This window comes from Rhincodon typus, chromosome 35 (genome assembly GCF_021869965.1).
Source record: "Rhincodon typus isolate 14 chromosome 35, sRhiTyp1.1, whole genome shotgun sequence".
Classification (NCBI taxonomy): Eukaryota; Metazoa; Chordata; class Chondrichthyes; order Orectolobiformes; family Rhincodontidae; genus Rhincodon; species Rhincodon typus.
In genome coordinates this window covers 19,388,916-19,412,532 of record NC_063366.1, presented here as the reverse complement: position 1 = coordinate 19,412,532, position 23,617 = coordinate 19,388,916, and the positions used below count along the sequence as shown (strand labels likewise).

General features: G+C 44.1%; 1 protein-coding gene across 1 annotated transcript in view; it reads right to left on the bottom strand.

Moving 5' to 3' along the window:
- Window positions 1-22,072, bottom strand: part of LOC109921429 (complement factor B-like) — a 42,706-nt gene extending 20,634 nt beyond the window's left edge. Inside the window, exons 1-10 of the mRNA XM_048616554.1 lie at window positions 21,449-22,072; window positions 19,118-19,339; window positions 17,224-17,406; window positions 15,951-16,124; window positions 12,205-12,312; window positions 9,043-9,176; window positions 7,864-8,002; window positions 5,059-5,205; window positions 3,012-3,101; window positions 779-913 (exon numbers count right to left, since the gene is read on the bottom strand). Coding sequence (XP_048472511.1) covers window positions 779-913; window positions 3,012-3,101; window positions 5,059-5,205; window positions 7,864-8,002; window positions 9,043-9,176; window positions 12,205-12,312; window positions 15,951-16,124; window positions 17,224-17,406; window positions 19,118-19,339; window positions 21,449-21,542 — 1,426 coding nt within the window. The 5' untranslated portion in view covers window positions 21,543-22,072. The remainder of the gene's footprint in view (window positions 1-778; window positions 914-3,011; window positions 3,102-5,058; window positions 5,206-7,863; window positions 8,003-9,042; window positions 9,177-12,204; window positions 12,313-15,950; window positions 16,125-17,223; window positions 17,407-19,117; window positions 19,340-21,448) is intronic.
- Between the last annotated feature and the right edge of the window lie 1,545 nt (window positions 22,073-23,617).

The window sequence follows — 23,617 nt, the reverse complement described above, 5'->3', positions numbered from 1 at the left end:
AGGCAGCAGTGCTAACCGCTGAGCCATCGTGCCACCCATTATAGAGCAATGGGGAGAGATTTGGACAGTAAGATTGGTTAGGAATTGAGATGGGGCTATGTGGATTGTGTGCAGGTGTGGGATCAGTTTGGGATCGGTACATAGTTATGGGGAGAGAGTGGGACAGTGGGATTAATTTATGATCAATACAGGCTTTGGAAAAGCGTGGGACAATGGGATTAGTCTGGGATTGATACCAGGCTATGGGGAAATAGGAGAGCAATGAAATGAGTTGAGAATTGATACAGGAGCAAGAGCAGGGCTGTAGGATTAGTTTGCAATTGATATATTGGGATTATTCTGGGATTGATATTCTGGGATTGATTGGGGAGAGTGTGAGGAAGTGTGGTTAGTTTGACATTGTACAGGGCAATGGGGAGAGAATCAGTTGGTGGAATTCGTTTGGAATTGACACAGCAAGATGCCATCACAGGGACAATGGGCCAAATGAACTCTGCATGTTAATCCTCAGCTGTTCTATTGCAATTTTACTAAGGGAGCTGTACCTTGAAATGATGAGATAATTCAGCAAACCAACATTTAACACAGGACGCTTTTCAGGATCTTAATGAGACAACAACCAACCAGGGATGGAGCTGCTGGAAGGGGCTGGTGCCAAGTTGGCTCAATGTGTTTAGAGGGAATCCTAAAGGAGGTGCTGTAGCTGAAGGGTGGATGGTGGGGAGCTGAACTGTTGAACGGTAGCTCCCTGGTGAAAAGCTAATGAAACCCTTCTTACCTAGCATCGAGTTGAAGACAGTTGTTAGGTCCTCCGTCTGAATGGAGAACACATGCCTCTCGTTATTCTTCTTAGATGCAACTGAGTTGATCTCCTCTTTGTCAACATCATTGCCAAGGCCAAACCCGTAGACATCTGAAAGAGAAATCAGCATCGCCTGAGCAGGAAAGCTCACTCCGACAGCAGGTCACTGCAGGAAGACGGTGGGGCCGAGACTGCAATGGACACCCAGTTTGTTTGCAATCTGTACCCATTGGACATGGCAGTGTGTCCCATTGGTTCCTAAAGCTCTTGGCACTCTTGGTGGGATTTCCTCAATTTGGGTCTGGCTTTCTTCTCAAATAATTGACAAGCGAATGATGCCGTGACTGATCAATAACTTGGTTATCATTGCAACACAGAACATGAGGGAAGGTAGGAAGGCGAAACAGAATTTGGGATGTGGTGGCTAGGTGGGAATGTCATTGAATTAGTAATCCAGACCGTTCCCCCAGTCTAATGCTCTGGGATTACGGGTTCGAATCTCACCATAGCAATGATGAAATTGGAATTCAATAAAAATCTGGAATAAAAAGCGAGCCCAATGGTGACCATGAAACAACCATCAGTGTTGTTTAAAAATCCATCTGGCTCACTACTGTAAACTTCTGTGTGTTGCAGGCTATGACTGGTGAGCCTCCTTGCAGGATAGCAACCAGCCTTATAGCAGCTGAATGGTTTGGAAGCAGGAGTAATGGGCGTTAGACCAAAGAACTTCAAGGCTCCCAAAATCCATCTAATTTAGGATGGCCCTACCCATAGGCTCCAAGCCCAAATTCCAAGCTGTGGCTAGAATTATGATGACAATCCCTTTCAAACAAACCTCGAAACTTTGTTTCACATCAGATGTTATAATTCTTTTAAAATTTATTCACAGGCCAGGATTTATTGTCAACAGGGCAGCTAAGTGTCAACCACATTACTGGAGTCACATTTAGGCCAGGCCAGGTAAGGATGGCAGTTTCCTTTCCTAAAGGACATTGGGTTTTTCCTGTCAATCAACAATGGTCACCTTTAGACTCCTAATTCCAAATATTTATTGAATACAAATTCTACCATCCGGCATGGCAAGATTCAAACTTGGGTCTCCAGAGCATTACCTGGGTCTCTGGATTAATAGTCTAGACTAGGCCATCACCTCTCCCACAAACATGGAAGGTAGGAGTAGGAGTGGGGCCAACAAATCCTGCTCTACCATTCAATATGATCATGGCTGATCATCAAGCTCAATATCCTAATCCCACCCTCATCCCAGATCCTTTTAGCACAAGAGCTATATCTAAAGGGTTCTGAAGAAGGGTCACTGGATTCAAAACTTTGACTCTGCTTTCTGTCCCCAGATGTTGGCAGACCTGCTGAGTTTTTCCAGCAATTTCTGATTTTGTTTCTCATTTCCATCAGTACTTTTTTTTTTCACAAGAGCTACATCTACTCCTTCTTGAAAACACGTAATATTTTCTCCTCAGCCACTTCATATGGTAATGAATTCAACAGGCTCACCACTGTCTGAGTGAAGAAATTTCTCCTCATCTCAATACTAGGAGATTTTTCCAATATCCTTAAACTGGTTCCGGACCCCTCCCCCTCTCCCCCACTCCACCCCCAACCATTGGGAACATATTTCCTACATCTAACCTGTGCAGCCCTGTTAGAATTTTATAGGTTTATATGAGATCCCATCACATTCCTCTGAACTCCAGTGAACACAATTCCAACTGACAATCCAGAGACCCAGGTATTGTTCTGAAGACCCTGGTTTGAATCCTGCCACAGCAGATGATGAAATTTGAATTCAATAAAAATCCGAATTAAGAGTCTAATGATTACAATGAATCCATTGTCGACGCTCAGAATAAACCCATCTGGTTTACTATAGTCCTTTAGGGATAGAAATCTGCCGTCCTTACTTGGTCTGGCCTACATGTGACTCCAGACCCACAGCAATGTGGTTGACTCTTAACAGCCCTCTGGGATGGGCGATAAATGCTCGCCTAACCAGTGCTAGGCTCATCCCGTGAATGAATAAAAGAATCTCTCATCATAGGTCAATCCCGCCAACCCAGGAATCAATTTGTCTCCAGTTACTTAACGTTAAAATAAAAGACGGGGGAAATCATGCTGACACTCCCCAGTAATGCCCTCCACCAGCTCTAGTATCCTAGAAAAAATGGTGAAACTGTCAGAGACACTTTACCAAGAAACTCTTCTCCAACTTTCTCAATGTCCAGGAAGTTCCGAATGCGATCCATCATTGGTTTGGGATTTCCTCCCATGTTATTCCTCCCTGGAAAACAGACAAAGGTCCAAAGATTGTTTGTTAAAGGTCAACTACTTGTGATTGTGATTTTTAAAAAGAAAAGAATATTTCCTAATCAACCTTTACAGTGATGTCATTGGAGCAGGTTGAGACTTGAACGTGGCGGGCTCGAGGCGCCGGATGGCCTACTCCTGCTCCTAGTTCTTACGTTCTTATGTTTAACACAGGCCTCCTAGCCCAGCACTTTTTTTATTATTTTGCTGTCATGCCATGAGACCTGTTTATTCACATATAGTTTCATGAGTGTTTGATTCAGTTTTCTGTCACCTTTCCTGGCCCCCAACAAACTCTACCACTCAAAGCCAATGCACAGCATGCCCAAGGATTGTACAGGATCTTTGGAGAGGATTCCAGAGATTGGTCTTCCTGGAGGAAGCATTCCCTTCATTTTTTTTATATTCAATCATGCAATGTGGGATAAGCCAGGAATTTTTTTTCCATCCCTAGTTGCCCTTGAGAAGGTGGTGTTGAGCTGCCCTCTTGAATTGCTCCTCACAGCACCAGGAACCTGGGTTCGATTCCAGTCTTGGGCGACAGTCAGTGTGGAGTTTGCAGGTTCTCTCCGTGTCTGCGTGAGTTTCCTCCAGGTGCTCTAGATTCCTCCCACAGTCCAAAGGTGTGCAGCTTAGGTGGATTAGCCATGCTAAATAAGGGGTTATGGGGATATGGTGGGAGGCAGTGGACCTGGGTAGACACCCTTTGGAAGTTTGGTGCTGACTCAATGGATCAGATGACCTCTATCTGCACTGCAGGCATTCTATTTGCTGTAGTTGACCCACAGTGCCATTAGGGAGGGAATTCCAGGATTTTGACCCAACCACAGTGAATGAATGGTGATATATTTCCAAGTCAAGATGGTGAGTGGCTTAGAGGGAAACTTGCAGGAGGTGGCATTCCCATGTATCTCCTGCTCTTGTCCTTCTAGATGGAAGTGGTCACAAGTTTGGAAGGTACTGTCTGAGGATCTTCAGCAAATTTATGCAGTGCATCTTGTAGATTGTATACATCGTATACACTGCTGCTAATGAGCATTGGTGGTGGAGGGAGCAGATGTTTGTGAATGTGGTGCTAATCTGAGGGAAGGTTGAACAGGCATTGCCTACATTGGAGTTTCGAAGAATGAGAAGCGATTTTATTGAAACGTAAGATTCTGAGAGACTTTACAAGGTGAGTATTGAGAGGATGTTTCTTCTCATGGAGGAATGTAGAATTGGGGGGGAGGGGTCCAGTCTCAAAATAAGCTGCAGCAAAGAGGAATCTCTTTATTCAGAGGATCACAAGCCTTTGGAATTTTCTTCTCTCTACAGAACAAAGGAAGCTGAGTCATTGAATATATTTGATGCTGAGTCTGTAGTGGGTAAAAAGTTATGGCCTGCGCAGAGTGAGAGCTGACAGTAAGTAGAGTTGGGGCCACAGTTAGAATCCCAATAGTGTGGAAGCAGGCCGTTCAGCCCACACTGACCCTCAGAAGTGCATCCCACCCAGACCCAACACCAGCACCCCACCCAATCCCTGTAACCTTCATTTACCATAGCTAATCCACCTAGCCTATATATCCCTGGACACTATGGGCAATTTCCCAAGGTCAATCCACCTAACCTGCACATCTTTGGACTGTGGGAGGAAACCCACACAGACATGGGGAGAATGTGCAAATTTCACACAGACACGGTTGCCTGAGGGTGGAATCAAACTCAGGTCCCTGGCAATGTGAGGCAGCAGTGCCAACCACTGAGCCACCACGCCAACCCAGATTAACTATGATTTGATTGAATGATGCAGCAGACTCGAGGGGCTGAATAGCCCACTCCTGCTCCTAATTCCTGTGTTGTCACATTGAACCCGGGGCCAAAAATTGTTGCGGAAACATTGGCAGAGGTAGCTTTCTCAAACCGAAAGGAAGGTTTGGTTCATTGTTACCTACCATCAGTGAAGATCATGATGGCGTGTCGGACCTCCCTCCATTCTGCCTGTTTGTCCTTCATTGATGCCTTCTTCAGAACCATCATTTCGAAAATCGTTTTCAAAGCTCCGGTCATGTTCGTTCCTGCATCGCTGTACCTTGTGATGTCTAAGATCGAGAGGTTTAATCAGACAATGTGCTTTCAGGAAGATTCTGAGGCTTCTGATCACGAAATCAAACATCAAAGCTAGGCCCATTCCCCCAGTCAAGAAACTCAAGGAGTGTAGCACTGCCAAAGGTGTCTCCTTAAAGATATGGCTTCAAATAAGGGCATTACAGGGAGTCCAGAACGAGAGGGCACAGGCTTCAAATTAGAATTGGGCCATTGCAGTAGTGTCACTGAGTGGTCCAAGACACTGGATTAAAGCTCCAGCCTCTGAGGACTTGTGTGTTTATACCCCATTGCTGCTGGAACTTTATTTTCGTCTCCTTCGGCATACAGCTTGGGTTGGACCAGTGGCAGCTGCAATTTAATGCCAGGAAGTGCACACCATTTTTGGCACCTGATGATGGTGCCATGGTAATACCAATGGACTAGTCACCTAGAGGCTTCAGCCTTTACAGGTTCTTAACCCTACCACAGAAAGCTGGTGGAATTTGAACTCAAACAATAAATCTGGAATGTGAAGTTACACTATCACTGGAGGGGAGGTGATGGCCATCATGTTTTGGTATGACAACTGCTCTGCCCAGGACTGTAAGAAAATACAGAGACCAGACCATCACACAAGCCAACCTTCCATCCACTGACTCCATCTATACTTCTTGCTGCCTCAGGAAGGCAGACTCAAAGACCCCTCACACCCCAGTTATAATCTCTTTCAACCTCTTCTGTCAGATAGAAGATAAAAAAAGCTTAAGCTTACAAACCAACAGATTCAAGAACAGCTTCTTCCCCATTGTTATTAGACTTCTGAATGGATCTCCCAAGCTTTAAATTTAATGTTGATCTCGCTCTTTGTGCACCTTCTCTGCAGACTTTTCTGTATTCCTCACTCTGTTCTATTACCCTAATGTACTTTATATGGTATGATCTGCCTGTACTGCACGCAAAACAAAACCTAGGCACATGTGACAATAATAAATCAAATCAAAACCAAAGAGTGGTATTATCACTGGACTATTAATCCAGAAACTCAGCAAATGATTTGGGAATCCAGGTTCAAATCCTATCACGGCAGATGATGAGTTTTTTTTTGTTGAATTGAATTCAATTTTAAAAATGGATTTAAGAATCGACTGATGACTATGAAACCAGTGCCAAATGTCAGGAAAACACATCTGGCTCACTGACGTCCTTCAGTAAAGGAAACTGCCATCCTCACTTGGTCTGACTACTTGTGACTCCAGACCCACAGCCATATGGTTGAATCTCAACTACCTTCTGAAGTAACCTGGCAAGCCATTCATTTCAAGGGCAGCTGGTGATGGGCAACAAATGCTGGCCAGCTAGCGTTGCCCACATCACTCAAGTGAATTTTTAAAAAAACTAATTGCCATACAAATCCACAGGTTCATAAACGCCACTATGGGCAAGGAGATCTGCCATCCTTACCTGTTTTGGCCTACCTAGATTCCAGACCCACAGCAATGTGGAGGAATCTTAATTGCACCTTGAAATGGCCCAGCAAGTCAATCAGTTCAAGGGTCATTGGGAATAGGCAGCAATTTCAGCCTTGCCAGTGAGGCCAAAACCTCTTTTTTCATGAAATAAACAGAATTCAGTTGATGTCACTTCCTAATGCAAAGGCTCATGAGACTGAGGGACAAGTGGAAAGGTCAAAACTGCAAATAATGATTTTTTTTTTGCCAGGCCAATGGATGAAGTGACATAGAAACATGGACAGCCATGATCAATGTCTATAGTGACATTGACTCAAGGGGCTGAATGGCTTCCACTGCTCCTATATTGAAGAATGGCTTCCTTGGGAAAAAATATGGGGCTCAATCAATCTCTCCAGAGGTAACTTTCGGGAGGGCAGCAAGACTTGAAATGAAAAAGGGACAAAAAGAAATGTTTTAAAAATTGTAAACGGCAAGCAACTTCCATGATAGTATTTAATTTCAACAACAAAGTGTTTTCATATAGTGCCTGAAGCATCTCACAGGAGTGTTAGACTTAGGATCCCTACAGTGTGGAAACAGGCCCTTCGGCTCAACAAGTCCACACTGACCCTCAAACATCCCTCACAGACCCATCTCCCTATAACCCACCTAATCTGTGGACACTATGGGCAATTTAGCATTGCCAATCCACCTAACCTGCACATCTTTGGACTGTGGGAGGAAACCAGAGCACCCGGAAGAAACCCACGCAGACACAGGAAGAATGTGCAAATTCCACACAAACAGTCGCTCGAGGCTGGAATCAAACCCGGGTTCCTGGTGCTGTGAGTCAGCAGTGCTAATCACTGAGCCACCGTGCTGTCAGGCAAAATATGACACCGAGCCACTCGAGGAGAAATTGGGCCAGATGAACAAGAATTTGGATCAATCAACGAGCTGTTTTTTTTAGGAATGTTTTTCAGGAGGAGAGGTTTAGGCAAGGAATTCTGGGGATTGGGATTGGGATGTTGAAAAGGCAATGGTGGAGCAGTTAAAAATCAGGGAAAGGGCAAGAGGTCAGCATTGGCGGACTACACAGTAATCTAGGGCCTGGAGACAATTACAGAAATAGGAAGGGATGATTCTAGGGAGGGAATTAAAAACAAGTTGAGAACCGTCACTGCTGACATCAGTGATAAGTGATGGGAGACAATCACCTACCTTCGTACTTAAGAGTAGGCAGTATTTGGAGCACAGAATCTGAGTCACTCACGTCATCATGAGCAATATTGACCTCTACACATGACCGAGAGCCGAACATCACCAGGCCGTAATTGACCCCAACTTCAAATTGTTTGATCTGCAGCAAGAGAGGAAATAGATTTCCTGTAAAACCCTCGGGAACGAACGACACTCCAAGAGGAAGGAGGATTGGCCAATCGGCCCATCACTCACTCCGTCCCATCCAACGACTGAGAGGTGAGTTGAACCCCACCATAATCTAGGCTGGCCCTGACAAAAAAAAATCAAAAATAAGATGGTGCCACAGACGAGGGTTTGTCTCTAGCACAATCTTAATTTTGATTTTTTTGTAATTATCTCTCTGCCTGAATTCGTCAGATCATAGATTATCCCTTCTCTTATTATTTAGCTGTTGACACTTCAATCACACTGTTTGACACCTGCAAAGACTCATTATTCAGCCTATTGACACTCCACTCACACCATTTGTGCTTACCTTTTGACACTCTTAATTACCTCTCCATCTGTAAATTCTGAGCCTGTGCGCTTCCCTCCACTTTGCCTGATGAAGGAGCAGCCCTCCAAAAGCTTGTGATTTCAAATAAACCTGGCGTGACCTCTGACTTTGCCCTGAAGGTGGCAGCGATAAGCTGCAGTCTTAAATCGCTGCAGTCCTTGGAGTGTAGGCACACCGCAGTGCTGTTAGGAAGGGAGTTCCAGGATTTTGACCCAGTAACGCTGGAGGAATGGTGACATAGTTCCAAGTCAGGATGGTTCATGGCCAGCAGCAATATTCGGTTGTGGTGTACTGCTGCCCTTGTCCTTCTAGATGATAGTGGTCGTGGATTTGGGAAGGTGCTGTCAAAGGAACCTTGGTGAAGTTGCTACAATTCATCTTGTAGATGATTCACTCTGCAACTACTGAGCATTGGTGGCAGAGGGAATGAAAGTTTAAGGTGGTAAGTGTGGTGGATGGTGTCAAGCTTCCTTGAGTGTTGTTGGAGCTGCACTCATCCAGGCAAGTGGGGAGTATCCCATCACACTTGTGCCTTGTAGATGGTGGACAGGCCGTTGTTGGGTGCCAACGAGAGGGTGGCATGGTGCCATTGCGGGAAGGGACTGCTTTGAACCAGATAACATGCTGAGTCAGTCACTTACCATGGTGACAAAGGTGGTCATGGCATTAATGGCTTTCTTAAAATCCACTTTCTGAATGCTTCCAGAAACATCAAGGAGAATGTAAATATGAAGTTTGTGATTTTGCCCCAGTATGAGCTTCCTGCCGTGGCTCTCTGAGAAAAACCGGAAACATTTATCAAATATTATCAGATAGTTACAATTATTCATAGACTACTTGATAGAACCAAATAGATAGCCAGATATATCACACCAGCAGAACCTGCTCGTTGAGTTAATTTGACTACAGAGATTTGTCAAGATAAATCACTTAATTAAAGGCAATGTTGCAATATCTAAGGAGTACTAGTCTCTGAATATCTATCTCATTTCTACTATATTCTACAGTTTTCTAGGCCACCCACTCTCTTCCAAGCCTCTCCTATGTCATTCTGTCCACAACCTTTTCAGTCAGCTATGCCTCAGTTGGTAGCTCTCCTGCCTCTTGGTGGATTCAACTCCCCCTCCCAGTCTTGAGTACAAAAGTCCAAACTGACAAATATGAGAATTAGGTGCAAGAGTAGGCCATTCAGCCCCTTGAGCTTGCTCGGCTGTTCATTTTCCTCCCTGTCCCCATAATCCTTGACCCACCCCATGTGAATCAGCTAACTCAGCCTTGAATTGACTCAATGAGCCAGCATCCACCGTTTACTGCGACAGAGAATTCCAAAGGCCGGCGACTCCCTGAGCGGAGAAATTCCTCCACATCTCCAAGGAGACCCCTCACCCTAGATTCCCCCACAGTGGGAAAACAAATCAGACTAGCATCTTCCCTGTCAAGCTGCCTCAGAATTATGAATGTTTCAATAAGATCATTTCTCATTTTTAGAAACTCCAATGAGCGCAGGACTAACCTACTCAATCTTTGTTGATAAGGTCATCCCAGGAATCAGCTGTGAAATTTCCCTGAACTGCTTCTGATGCAAGAATATTCTACCTTAAGTAAGGTGTCCAAAACTGTACACAATATTCCAGGCATGGTCCTCAAGTAAACCTTTTACATTTGCAGCAAGACTTCCTGACTTATATTCCCCATCCTCTTGCAATGAAGGCCGACATTCTGTATAACGCACTAGTTACTTGCTGGCTTGCAGTGATTTACCCACAAGATCCCTGATTCAGACAGTGCATGACTGAAGCAATGCTACAGGGTCAGCAGTACTGCCCTTCAGGTAAGACATTCAAATTGAGGACCGACCTTCCCTCCAAGGTGTGGCAGTATTCTGAAGAAGAGTCAGGGAATTATGTCTGGTCAATATTTATCCTCAATCAATATCATGGAGAGAAGAAGCAAATTGACTGGTCATCATTTCATTGCTGTTGGTGGGAGCTTTCAAATTGACTGTTGCAGAGCCTATATGACAATGCACTCTTAAAAATTACCTTGTTGGCATAAATTATATTGAAGTCTGTGACCATGACAAGCTTAATATAAAATCAAGCCTTTCATTCCCCTCTCCTATCTATCTTTCCTAACCATATACGCTATGTTAACAGTTGTTTAAAATTCTTTAAATAGAAATCTATAACAGATATAATTTTATAAATATGCCTTATGGTAAGTTTTGTGTGGGTATAAAGTGATTCTTATATATTTTTTTTCTGCATTGTACAATCTTTATACGTATAATATGCACAGTTTGACTGCTTCCGAAAACAACAGCAACTTTTATAGTTAACCTTTAACATTACAAAACATCCCAAGATGTTCACAAGAGCATTTATCAAGCAAAATATGACAGTGGGATGGGTAAGGCGACGTTAGGTCAGATGACCAAGAGCTTCATGAAAGACAGTTAGGTTATAAGGAGCATCTTATAGGGTGAAAGTGAGGTAGAGAAGGAGAGAAAGATAGGAAGGGAATTCCAGACCTTTGGACCCAAGCATCTGAAGCTGCAGCCATCAAAAGTGCAGTGATTATAGGGAAAGCAAAGAGGCCAGATTTAAAAGAATGCAGGTATCTCGGAGGGTGTGTGAGTGGAGGAGATTGCAGAGATACAGAGGGATGAGGTCATGGAAAACACGATGAGAATTTAAATTCAGGCCATTGCTTGAATGCTTGAGGACCCAGTGTTGAAATCAGTGAGCTGGGAGGCAAACAGGTTATGACTGCAAGTTATGACTGGAGCCAGCAGAATTTTGGATTAATTCGATGTCACGGTCATCGGAAGGTGGGAGACAAGACATTGAAATAGTTGAGTTAAAAGGAAACAAAGGAACGGATGAAGGTTTCAGGAGCAGATGCACTGTGACTGAAGTGCATGCAAATTTTTTAAAAATTCACTCACAGGTGTAGGCATCTCTGGCTAGGCTAGCATTTATTGCCTATCCTTAATTGCCCAGAGGGTAGCTAAGAGTCAATTATATTGCTGTGGCTCTGGAGTCACATGTAGTCCAGACCAGGTAAGGATGGCAGTTTCCTTCCCTAAAGGCCTTTAGCAAATCATTATTTTTCCAACAATTAACAAGGGTTTCATGGTCATCCTTAACACATTAATTCCAGATTCTTTAATGAATTCAAATTCCATCTGCCATGGTAGGACTTGAACCCGAGTCCCCAGAACATTAGTTGAGCTTCAGAATTAATAGTCTAGCGGTAATACCACTAAGCCATTGCCTCCCAATGTTTTGTGTGATTAAGAAATGTCTTTGGTTTGTTTGTTGGATCGAGTCAAATGCCAATGTTTGTTCATTTTCTTCATTTCTTCTAACTACTTTAGTGACTATGCATGTTTTTTTTGTGTGAATAAAGCATATATTTTGAAAATAAAAAAAATGGCAGGAGTGTTGTCAGGTGATTTTCACGGAGCAAAGCTCACCTCCAGATCAAATCTGACACCAATATTGTGAACAGACTGGCTTTAGTTACGCCAGTAACAAAAACAAAGTTGCTGGAAAAGCTCAGCAGGTCTGGCAGCATCTGTGAAGGAGAAAAGAGAGTTAACGTTTCGGTTCCGGTGACCCTTCCTCAGAACACAGTTTCACCAGTGCCTGGGAATTTTGTGGGGCAAAACGCTTTAAGGCTGTAAATGGAAGAATCCCATCAACTGGGCAGAAGCCTCTCCCAGCAAGGCTTAAAACATCAAAACTCATAAACTTGCTGCACCAGCAATGAAATATTGAGAACCGAATTGGCTCACTTACCGTCTTTCTCCTTAACCTGAGAGTTAATCTTTGACTCACTCAGAACGCGTGAAAATGAGGCAGAGAAATAAGAAGCCACCTCCTCTGGCAGGTCAAAGGAATATTTGTCTGAAACAAGAGAGTGAGGGAGAGAGAGTCACCAAATAGCGTTGAGAGAACGAGAGGGACAGGACAACAATTTACATAAAAGTGAAATACTGCAGAAACTGGAGGTCTCAAACAAACACATAGAATGCTGGAGAACCTCAGCACGTCTGACAGCATCTGTGGAGAGAGAAACAGAGTTAAAATTCGGAGTCTGGTATACTTACATAGCACCGTTAACATAAAGAATAAAGCAAAGGTGCTTCACAGGAGCATTCACCAGAGTAAAGAATGAGGCCGAGTTGATAAGGAAATGTGAGATCTGGTGAGCAAAACGCTTACTAAAAGAGATTGGTTTTGGGGAGAATCTTGAAAGATGATGGAAAAGAATAGGGGAAGGCAATTCCCAAGGTGAAGGCCTAAGGCAGCATAAGGCATAGGATCTGACGTTGGAAAAATTAAAATTGTGGATGTTAAAGAAGAGCACAGATATCTCGCTGGGTTGTGGGGGTCTGGAGGAGGTTACAGAAATGGAGCAGGGAGTGAGGCCACAGAGTGATTTGAAAACTCTGGTCAGGATTTTAAGGTCAAGATATTGCTTGACTGGGAACAACATAGGTCAGCACAAAGAGAGCGAGAAGCACTCGGTATTTGTAACCACATGGGCAGAAAGAGTTTTAGATGTCCTTAAAATTTATCAAAGGTGAAATATAGGAAGCAACCCAGGAAAGTGTCAGCATAGCTAAGTCTAAATGTTAAGAAGGCATGATCATGCGTTGTTGGTATCTTCACTTCACTTGCCTGCCTAGATATCTTTAGACAGCAAGTAAAAACTATTATAGTCTATTCTTGAAGGCTCCAGTTAGCCCTCAGTATCCACAGCCTTTCCGGAGAGCAAATTACAAATATCCACAATCCTTTGTGCAAAGAAATGCCTCTTGATGTCACTGACGTTTGCCATACCTCATTCCCAATTCCTCTACCAAAGCAAATAGCTCCCCAGTGTCCATTCAATCAAATCGCTTTTAATGTCTCAAGACCCCCAGTCAGACCATCCCTCAATTGCTTCAGCCAGAGGGCAGTGAATTCGTGGAACGAATTGCCACAGAAGGTTGTGGAGGCCAAGTCATTGAGAGTATTGAAGACAGAGTTCTTGATTCGTAAGGGAGTCAAGAGTTACAGGGAGAAGGCTTGAGTATGAGGTTGAGAAAAATATCAGCCATGATCGAATGATGGAGCAGACTCGATGGGCCTAACGGCCTAATTCTGCACCCATACCTTATGGTCTTCAAAATTCAAAGGAGTACAAGCTGAAGCTATGGGACCCAGCCCTCATAATTTAAGCTTTTCTGCCAAGCTGAGGTAAGGTGTGGTATTAGGCCAGATCGTTTTTAATTATCAGTGCTCCTCGTTATTTTGGTACTGTCTTACCAGCTTGCACCTAATTAATTTTCAAACCTTAAAATCCTCTAAAATTAGAAGATTGTCACAGATCTTTGGAAAATTATCACATTTTGTGAAACAAACAAGGGCAGGACTTACACAATTAAAAGTAGGGCCTTGGGTAGTGTTGTAGAACAGAGAGACCTGTGGGTTCAGGTACAGAATTCATTGAGGTTTGTGTCACATATAGAAAGGGTGGTTAAAAAGGCATGCTTGCTTTCATTGCTCAGACCTTTGCATAATAATTGGGACATTATGTTGAGGTTGTATAAGATGTTGATGAGGTTTCTTCTGGAGTACTATGACCAACTCTGGTCGCCATGTTACAAGACGTTCACCAGGATGTTGCCAGGAATGGAGGGTTTGAGTTATAAAGAGAGGCTGGATAGGCTGGGAATTTTTCACTGGAGTATTGGAGGTTGAGGGGTGACTTTATAGAGGTTTATAAAATCATGACAGGTATAGATATGGTGAATGGCAGGTGTCTTTTCCCTACGGGGTGGGGATTTCAAGACTAAGGGACATATTTTTAAGGTGAGAGGAGAAAGATTTTAAAAAGTCATAAAGTGCATTTTTTTTTACAGAGAGTAGTTCATGTATGGAATGAACTTCCAGAAGAAGTGGTAGATGTGGGTACAGTTACAACATTCAAAAGAAATTTAAGTAAGTATATAAATAAGAAATGTTTGTAGGGATATGAGCCAAGTGCAGGCAGGTGCGGATAGATTAATTTGGGATTATGGTTGGCATGGACTGTTAGGACCAAAGGGTCTATTTCTGTGCTGTATGACTCCATGACTCTATTCTTCCAGAGGAGGAGAGTGTCACTGGCAATGCGAGCATTTGTTGGTAAACTCAAATTGCCTTTGAACTGAGTGGCTGGCTGGGGCCATTTTAGAGGACTGTAAAAGATCAGCTGCATTACTGTGGGTCTGGATTCCAAGTAGGCCAGACCAGGTCTAGACAGCGGATTTCCCTTCCTAAAGGGAATGACTGAACCAGACTGTTTTTAAGACTGGAGTGTTGGAAGCTGAGGGTGACCTTATAGAAATTTATAAAATCTTGAGGGGCATGGATAGAGTGAATAGCCAAGATCTTTGCCCCAGGGTACGGGAGTCCAAAACTAGAGGGCATAGGTTTAAGGTGAGAGGGGAGAGATTTAAAAGGGAAGCAAGGGGCAACATTTTCATGCAGAGGGTGGTGCGCGTATGGAACGGACTGCCAGAGGAAGTGGTGGAGGCTGGTAAAATTACAACATTTAAAAGGCATCTGGATGGATACATTAATAGGAAGAGTTTAGAGGGATATGGGCCAAATGCCGGCAATGTGATGAGATTAATTTAGCAAATAAAAACCAAAAGAACTGCGGATGCTGTAAATCAGGAACAAAAAGTTGCTGGAAAAGCTCAGCAGGTCTGGCAGCATCTGTGGAGGAGAAAATAGAGTTAACGTTTCGGGTCCGGTGACCCTTCCTCAGATTAATTTAGTACATCTGGTCGTCATAGACAAGTTGGACCAAAGGGTTTGTTTCCGTGTTGTAGACCTCTATGACAATTTCAAGTCGCCTTTACTCAGAACAGCCTTCAATCACATGTGCCTACTGATTAAATTTTATCTTACTCCCGAGAGACTACGCGCAGGTTTTGAACTCAGAGGGTCAGTCTGGGTCATCTAGATTACTGGCCCACTGACACTAAAGTGGGCCCACTGACACTAAAGTGCACCAGCGTCTCCTCAAAAGTGAGCGCAAGAGGTTTCAGTCTCATGCCCCCTCATTCCTTACTGTCATGCAGATGGCAATAAAGCTAATTCAATTCAGGTTTCAGGTTTAATGATCTGGGTGCTCCCGGGAATCCATCTCAAACTTTACCCTACTCCTCCCGAACAGCTGAGGCCGCAGACATACTGAGGGCAATTTTAGTGGAGCTTTCGGCGTGCCTGAGGGGTTTTATACAGCTGTGTGCCAACCACTGAGAGCAGTAAGGGGCAGTAAGGATAACATTCAGTCCATGTGACCTGATTCTATTAAAGTTGATCCCAATGTGCACGCATTCCTTTACTGTGTTCCCACCTTGAGCGCTCAAGACAACATTTAATCAGACAGTTGGTCACAAGAATCAATTAAATCTGGGTGCTTATTTTCCAAATTTTTATAGTCCTATTTAAATGGGCGGTTGCTTTTATTTTGGGTGATGTTTCTGCCGTTTCCATTCACTCACGTTGACACACAGGCTCCGATCCACTCCATTCGCCAGTCTCCAGGCAGATCCTCTCATTTGAGCCAATCAGAACAAGATCGTTGAGGCACAGGTATTTGACCTTGTCGTCGAAGCCGTAGTTAGTGCCGGATTTCATGCTTCCTGCCGGAATGCCAGGATTAGGACAGGAATCCACTGCGAACAGAAAACGGGGATATGCAATCAAATATACACCGCAGAGCTGCAATAGAAATCAGACAGCTCCAATAATGATCAGTGAGCTTTCGGATGATACGGGAATTGACGTGATGGCAAATTGTGACAAGATTAGCCTGAGATCACAGGATCCAAGAGCTGGTCAGATGGGCTGATCAGTGGCAAGTGGAATTCAGTTCACATAAGCGTGAGGTGATGTACCCTTGGGCAGGACAAACAAGAGAAGGAAATACATGATGAATGACAGGACCCTGGGAAGCACCAAGAATCAGAGGGACCTTGGCATGCATGTCCGCCAATCTGTTAAGGTAACAGGACAGCTGGAAAAGTGGTTAGGAAGAGTAATGGTTATCTCGTCTTTACTAGCTGGAGCACAGAGTTTAAGAACAGCAAGATGATGCTGGAACTGAATAAACAGCTGGAGTATTGTGTGCAGTTCTGGAATCAAAATTATAGGAAGGATGTGACTGCACTGGAAAGGGTGCAGAGGAGATTTATCAGAATGTTGCCTGAGTTCAACTACTTTAGTTACAAAGAGAGATTGGACAGACTGGAGTTGCTTTCCTTGAAGCAGAGGAGACTGAGCGGTGGTGTGTGCGAGGGGGTGGGGTGGTGAGTGGGGGGGGGTGGTGGGGGGAGGAGAGGGTTCATGATTGAGATGTATAAAATTATGAGGGGCATAGGCAGGGTAGACCAGAAGGAATATTTCCCCTGGGTGGAGGGTTCAAGGATCAGGGGCATAGATTTAAGGTTTGGGGCAGGAGGTATAAAGGAGATGTGATGAAATATGTGTGCACCTAGGGGGTGATGAGACTCTAGAACTCACTGCCTGTAAGGATTGTAGAGGTGGAAACCCTCATAATATTGAAGAAGTATTTAGATATATGCTTACGATGCCAAAGCGTACATTTTGGGGATTGGAGACGTTCATGTGCAGTGATCTCCCTGGCAACATCTGTGTCTCACAACACCACCACCACGCCCCCACACCCCCCCCACCACAACCACCACCACCACCACCACCAAAGTTTACAGGAAAATTCAGTCTGTGAATTTGGCCTCAGCGTTCAGGGCTTACATCCATCCTGGCACACGGCTGTGGTCCCATTCCATCTTCCATTGATCATGCAGGTTCTACTCTTCAAGCCCCACAGGCTGTATCCATCGTCGCACTCAAAGCTGACAGTGTCACCCACGGCATATAACATGCTGCTCGGAAAGAATGTTCCTTGTTCAATTGAAGGCATCGGGCACTTGAATGCTGAAAGGAGAATGGTGTGTGAAAAGGACCCACGTGGAGCGTGGTGCTCAGGAGCAGGCCACTTGACTGGACAAGTTCCACATCAACCTCTGCCCACTCACTTTACCCATTTCCAAACCTCCCCTTAAATAAGGCCCTTAAATAATACCCCACCTTCACCGCGCCACTCAGCTACAAGTCTCACTGCTCACTGTGCAATGAAGCTTTCTTCGATCATTTAGAGACCAAGTCAAACCAGTGACCATTTAGGAACAATGATCTACTTTCAATGACGGATGATGTGCAACTTGTGCCATGCATTTCCAGGCCTTGATGATGATTATTACCAGTTTGGAAAGCACTGTTTTATGAGCTTTTGTGAATCGCTGCAGTTTGTGAGGTAGGAATATGGGTCAAAAACAACTTTGTTAAGCTTAAGTAAGAGTTATTATAAAAAGGAATGAAAGGTAACTTTATTGAAACATTTAAGATCCTCAGGGGACTTGACAGAGTAGATGCGGAAAGATCGATTTCCCTTGTGGGAGAATCTAGGACCAGAGGGAATAATCTCAGAATAGGGGTCACACACGTAAGACAGAGATGAGGAGGAATTACTTCTCACCGAGGCTACTGAATCCGTGAAATTCTTTGGAGAGTTGTTGAGGATGGATCATCAAGTACATTCAAGGCTGAGATCAACAGATTTTTAATCAGTCAGAGAGTCAAGGGTTATAGGGAAAAGGCAGGAAAATGGAGTTGAAATTGTCAGATCAGCCATGATCTCATTAAACGGCAGTGCAGACTTGATGCACTGAATGGTCTGCTTCTGTTCCTATGTCAAACCATGCATCTTGTAGATAGTATACACTGCCACCGCTGTATCCCTGCGCTGAAGGAATGGAGTATTTTAGTATAGGTGGATGGGGCACATCAATTTGGTTGTTTTACCTTGGATGGTATCAAGCTTTGAGTGATATTGGAGCTGTACTTATTCTGGCAAGTGGACAGTATTTCATTGCATTCCTAATTTAAGGTTTGAAGATGTTGGACAGGCCCTGGAGGTGACTTACCCACTACAGAACTCAGTCTTTGATCCGCTGTAATAGCTACACTATTTGTATGGTGAGTCCAGTTCAGTTTCTGAGCAATGGTAACCCCCAGGACGTTGCTAGTTGGGGATTCAGGGATATTCATGCCACTGAATGTTAAGGTGGGGAGGTGGTTAAATTCTCTGTTATTGGACATGCTGATTGCCTGGAGCATGCTTGGCAAAAATGTTACTTGCTGCTTATCAGTCCAAGCCTGACTGCCATCCAGGTCCATATGGACACAACCTGCTTCAGTGTCTGAGGAGTCATGAATGATATTGAAGATTGTGCAGTCATCATCAAATGCTCCTACTTCTGATTTTAGACCGAGGGAAGAAGCTTCACAAACAGTTGAAGCTGGTTAGGTCTAGCCTGAGGAAATTCTACAGAGACTTGGAGCTGAGATGACCGACCTCCAACATCAGTAATCTTCCTTTGTGCCAAGTATGACTCCCACCAGTGGAGAGATACCCCAATAATATTGGCTTCAATTTGCTAAGGCTTAATGATACCCAACTCAGTCAAATGTTGCCTCGATGTCAAATGCAGCCACCATCCCCTCAACTCATTTAACAGTAGAAAACAAATATTCTATATTTTCTATAACATCCTGGGAATGACAGAAGAAAAATAATGATTTGCACCTCTGCATTCTGCCTTCGAAATGATCTGTCCATGGTCATTTCTCATTAAACTCCATCGCCCATTTCTTCTGCAGATTCGGCTTATTACTGGATAAGGATAAAGCCCGAAGGGACAAATGTGCCTTAAGATGCTCCCAACTTCCCCACCTTTGGACAGTGTGATCGTCCCATCTCTGATTGTAATGTTGGGATTACATGTGATGCCATCATTTTCATTTTCACCTTATAATCAAAGGGTAGAAATCAGACAGTACATGATATGACCTCAGAATTCACATCCATTAATTCTCAATATCCAGAGAATCTGACTTCTGAAAAAAAAAACATTTTTTGACTTGTTCTCATCAGGGCATTTTGCAAGAATACAAAATTCAAGGAAAAACCAACAGTTATATTGCATGAGGAGAGTGTGCTGATTGGTTGACAAGTGTACTGTGACTGGTGGAGGTATCATCATGGATTGTACACCAGTTAATGATAACTGACAGTTATCAGCCAGATTTTGTAACCAGACAGGTTGAATCTGATTGGTCCAGCTATTTTCCTGAAGGAAAAACCAGCGAATGGACATCATCTGTTTTGTAGAGTTGAAAGAGGCATAGTGCATGTACATGCTCTTTCTGACATGAAATGCAAATATGCAAGGTCACATGCAGATACAACCACACACGTGCACACAGACGCATACACACACAGGAGTGCTCATACACGCACACCGATAGGACCACTCACACAACAGCACGCTCACACACCTACACTCATAGACACACATCTCACCTCCCAATATGTGCCTATACACAAACCTCCGCACATAAACACAGGGCTCACATACACCCTCTCACAGCAACACAGGACTGAGGGCTGTCATGATGGAGCATGTGAGTGAACACGGACTGATTCTAGGAGTGAGGATGGTGCGTGTTCACTGAGGAATCTATTGTGAGTGAATGTGGAGACTGCCTATGCCGTGTGGAGATGATCTACAAAGTGCTATGGATGAAGTGAGGACAGAGAAGGTGCGTGGAAGGTGGGAGGATGGCAAATGTTTATTGAGGGATATAGATAGTGTAAGGGTGCAAAATGTTTACTGGTGGATGTAGAGGGTGCTCAATTGAAAGGTGTTTACCAAGTGATATGGAGGGAAGGAGTGAGGATGGAGGGTTTGTGGGATGAGGATTATTGAGGGAAGGAGGGGGTGAATATGTACAAAGGAGTTTGGAAAAAGTGAGGATGGAAAGTCTTTACTGAGAGATCAGGAGTGAATAATGGCAGTGCGTCTACATGAAGGGAGTGAGTCTGGATGGAGTTTTGGGCAGGAGGTATACTCTGTTGATTTATTATGAGGAGAGGAACTAGAGAAGGTGTGAAAAAAAGCTCTGACTAAAAGAATATTGGGAATTTTTGAACAGGCTGGAGCTCTCATTCTGGAAGGGAGAAGGCTGAATGGTGATCTAAAGGTCTTTAAAGTTAAGAAGGATTTCAATAGTGGAGATGCAGAGAGGACTTTCCCACTAGTAGTTGACTGACCAGAGTTCAGAGCCACCAATATTCACAAATAAATCCAAATCAGGAATTCAGGAGAAATCTCTTCATCCAGAGAATGACAAAAAGGTGGAACTGTCTCCAACAGGGAGATGTACGTTAACTTTCTTTTATTCACTCACAGATGTGGACATCTCTGGCCAAATCAGCATTTATTGCCCATCCCTAATTGCCCAGAGGGCAGTTAAGAATCAACCACATTGCTATGCGTCTGGAGTCACATGTAGGCCAGACCAGGTAAGGATGGCAGTTTCCTTCCCTAAAGAACATTAGTGAACCAGAATCAACAATGGTTTCATGGTCATCATTACACCTTTAATTCCAGATTCTTTATTGAATTCAAACTCCACCATCTGCCGTGGTCCAGGTCCCCAGATCATAAGTTGAATTTTTGGATTAATAGTCCAGGTCCCCAGATCATGAGTTGAGTTTTTGGATTAATAGTCCAGCGATAATACCACAAGGCCCTTGCCTCCCCTGCAATTCTAATAGAATTGATAGAAGGGAAAGCTGGATTAAAACACAAAGGGGAGATTAAGGGGGTGTAGTGTTGGGTTAATGACCTGACTCTTTGCTTGAAAAAGTGGGTCATTTGCGTGACAAGAGGAAGTTTTAACAATAGCACAGTAGGCATCTTTCACCCCAGCAAACACACACACAGTCCAGAAACATAACAAACCTATCCAGCAGATTGCAGGATTCCTGCTCACTGCCCCTTGTTGAGCCTGGAATGTTGCTGATAAACAAACATTCACCGTCCCATCGGTTTGAATTGGAGGGTTCACTTACCACTCACAAGAAAGATGAAGAGATTCAAGGCAGCAATCCTGACCAGCCCCATTTCTAACCTCTCCAGTGGGTAGTGCTCCACTCGATGGGACATAGACTGCACTCTTAATGTTGATTAATCAATAACTTCCCAGCAATGGCAGTGTAAACACGGACAGCCTGGTCAATGGGATTATATATTAGTTAACATTCTATTTCACATCACTGCCATCAATCATGTCACCCCAGATATTAATCAGTCTCTTGTTTGGCAAGTTGTTTTGCATTAATCTCCCTGCAAATAAAGCATGTTAAGCAAATAGAGGTTGACATGGTCCAGGCCCTGTACTGCTACCTGATTGTGAACAGCCTGAGAATGCCATAGAGACATGTATCTCTGTCCTGCTGTCTATGCCTTGCTCTATCTGAAGGAAGTCACTCTGTGAGTGCATCAATATCCATCAGTTCTGAATTTCATTGTCTGTTTATGTTGAGTAAAAAGGGCTTCAGTTGTGCCAATGATGCTGGGCACAGGCCTTCCTTTCATCGCCTTGTACCATATTTTTGGTGCAAGTTGGTACAAGTTGGTTCTTCTTTTTGGGTGACGGTCTGACCAATCGGAGTCAAACGGTGTATAGTACGATCTGCCTGTAGAGCACGCAAAACAATAGTTTTCACGTACGTGACAATAATAAATCAATAACTCAATGTGCTTGGTTTAAAATTTAAACAAACTCTAACTGTCATGTATCTTTAACTGGTGCAATCTCCATGGCGATGCCTCTACCAGTCAAATGGGTTTCTCACAAGATACACCTCCACAGAATGCTCCAGTGCGCAATTCTAATTGTGGCTAATCTTTATTAGGGGAGGTAGGGATGGTGCTGTGGAATGGGTTGGGAATGGACAGGGTTATCCATTCTGTCCTGGAAAATTCATTGCAGAGTCCAATTGACCGGGAGGAAGGCAGCCACAGGGGCAAGACTGTGTTGTGCTTCCTCTCCTTGAGACAGACTGATTCCAGCACTTCAACACAAGTTCTGGAATGTCACTCCAGCTGAGGGACTGCTGCACTGTCAGAGCTTCCGTTCTTCAGATGAGCTGTTACTCACCCTCTCGGGTGGATGTTAGAGATCCCAAAGACACTGTTCAGATGAGCAGGCGAGTTGTTCTGAGTTCCCTGAGCAATGTCTGAGGTGGATTTTCTGCTTTGTATTTGGTTTTGCATGCACACATGCACAGTAGGACCAGGGGTAGGCCATTTGGTCCATCAAGCCTGTTCCACCATTCAATGAGATTAGGCTGATCTTATTATGGTCTCAAATTCACTTTCCTGCCTCTGCCACATGGACTTTGACTCCCTTAACAGGCAAGAATCTGCCTATTTATCTCTGTGTTACAAATATTCAATGATCCAATCTCTATTCTCTGGTTCAAGAGAAATCTATAGACCCTTTGAAAGAAAAGCAAGCGTTCTCCTCTTGTCAGACTTCAATAGGAAATCAAGAACAAAAACAGAAGTTGCTGGAAAAGTTCAGCAGGTCTGGCAGCATCCATGAAGAAAAAAATCAGAGTTAACGTTTCGGTTCCGGTGACCCTTCCTCAGAACTGCCCCAGTTGTACGTGGGCAGGGATTGGACAAGGGGAGAGAAGACTGAGTCAAGGTAGGAAGAGATGAGTTCTGTGGGGCAGGAGCAGGCTGAAACAATGGGTCTGCCGGGACAGTCCTGTTTGTGGATTTTTGGAAGGAGGTAGAAACGATCTGTGTGAGGCTGGAGGAAAATTAGCTTTGAAGCTGTGGTGGGGAGTGAGGAGGTCGCCAGATGAAATGAGATCAGTTACCATAGTAGATACAATGGCCTGATGTGTCAGGATGGGGTCATGGTCCAGGGGAAGGTAGGAGGAGGTATCTGAGAGCTGGTGCTGAGCCTCTGCAATGTAGAGGTCAGTACGCCAGAATACAACAGCACCACCCTTATCGGCAAGCTTAATGACAAAGCCAGGGTGAGATCTAAGTGCATGGAGTGCAGTCAGTTTAAGGGAGAAAGGTTGGATATGGTGAGGGGGTCAGAGAAATTGAGGTGACTAATTTCACGTCGACAGTTCTCAATGAACAGATCGAGTGCAGGTAAAAGGCTGGGGGGAGGGGTCCAGTTGAAGGGACAGTGTTGGAACTGGGTGAAGGGGTCT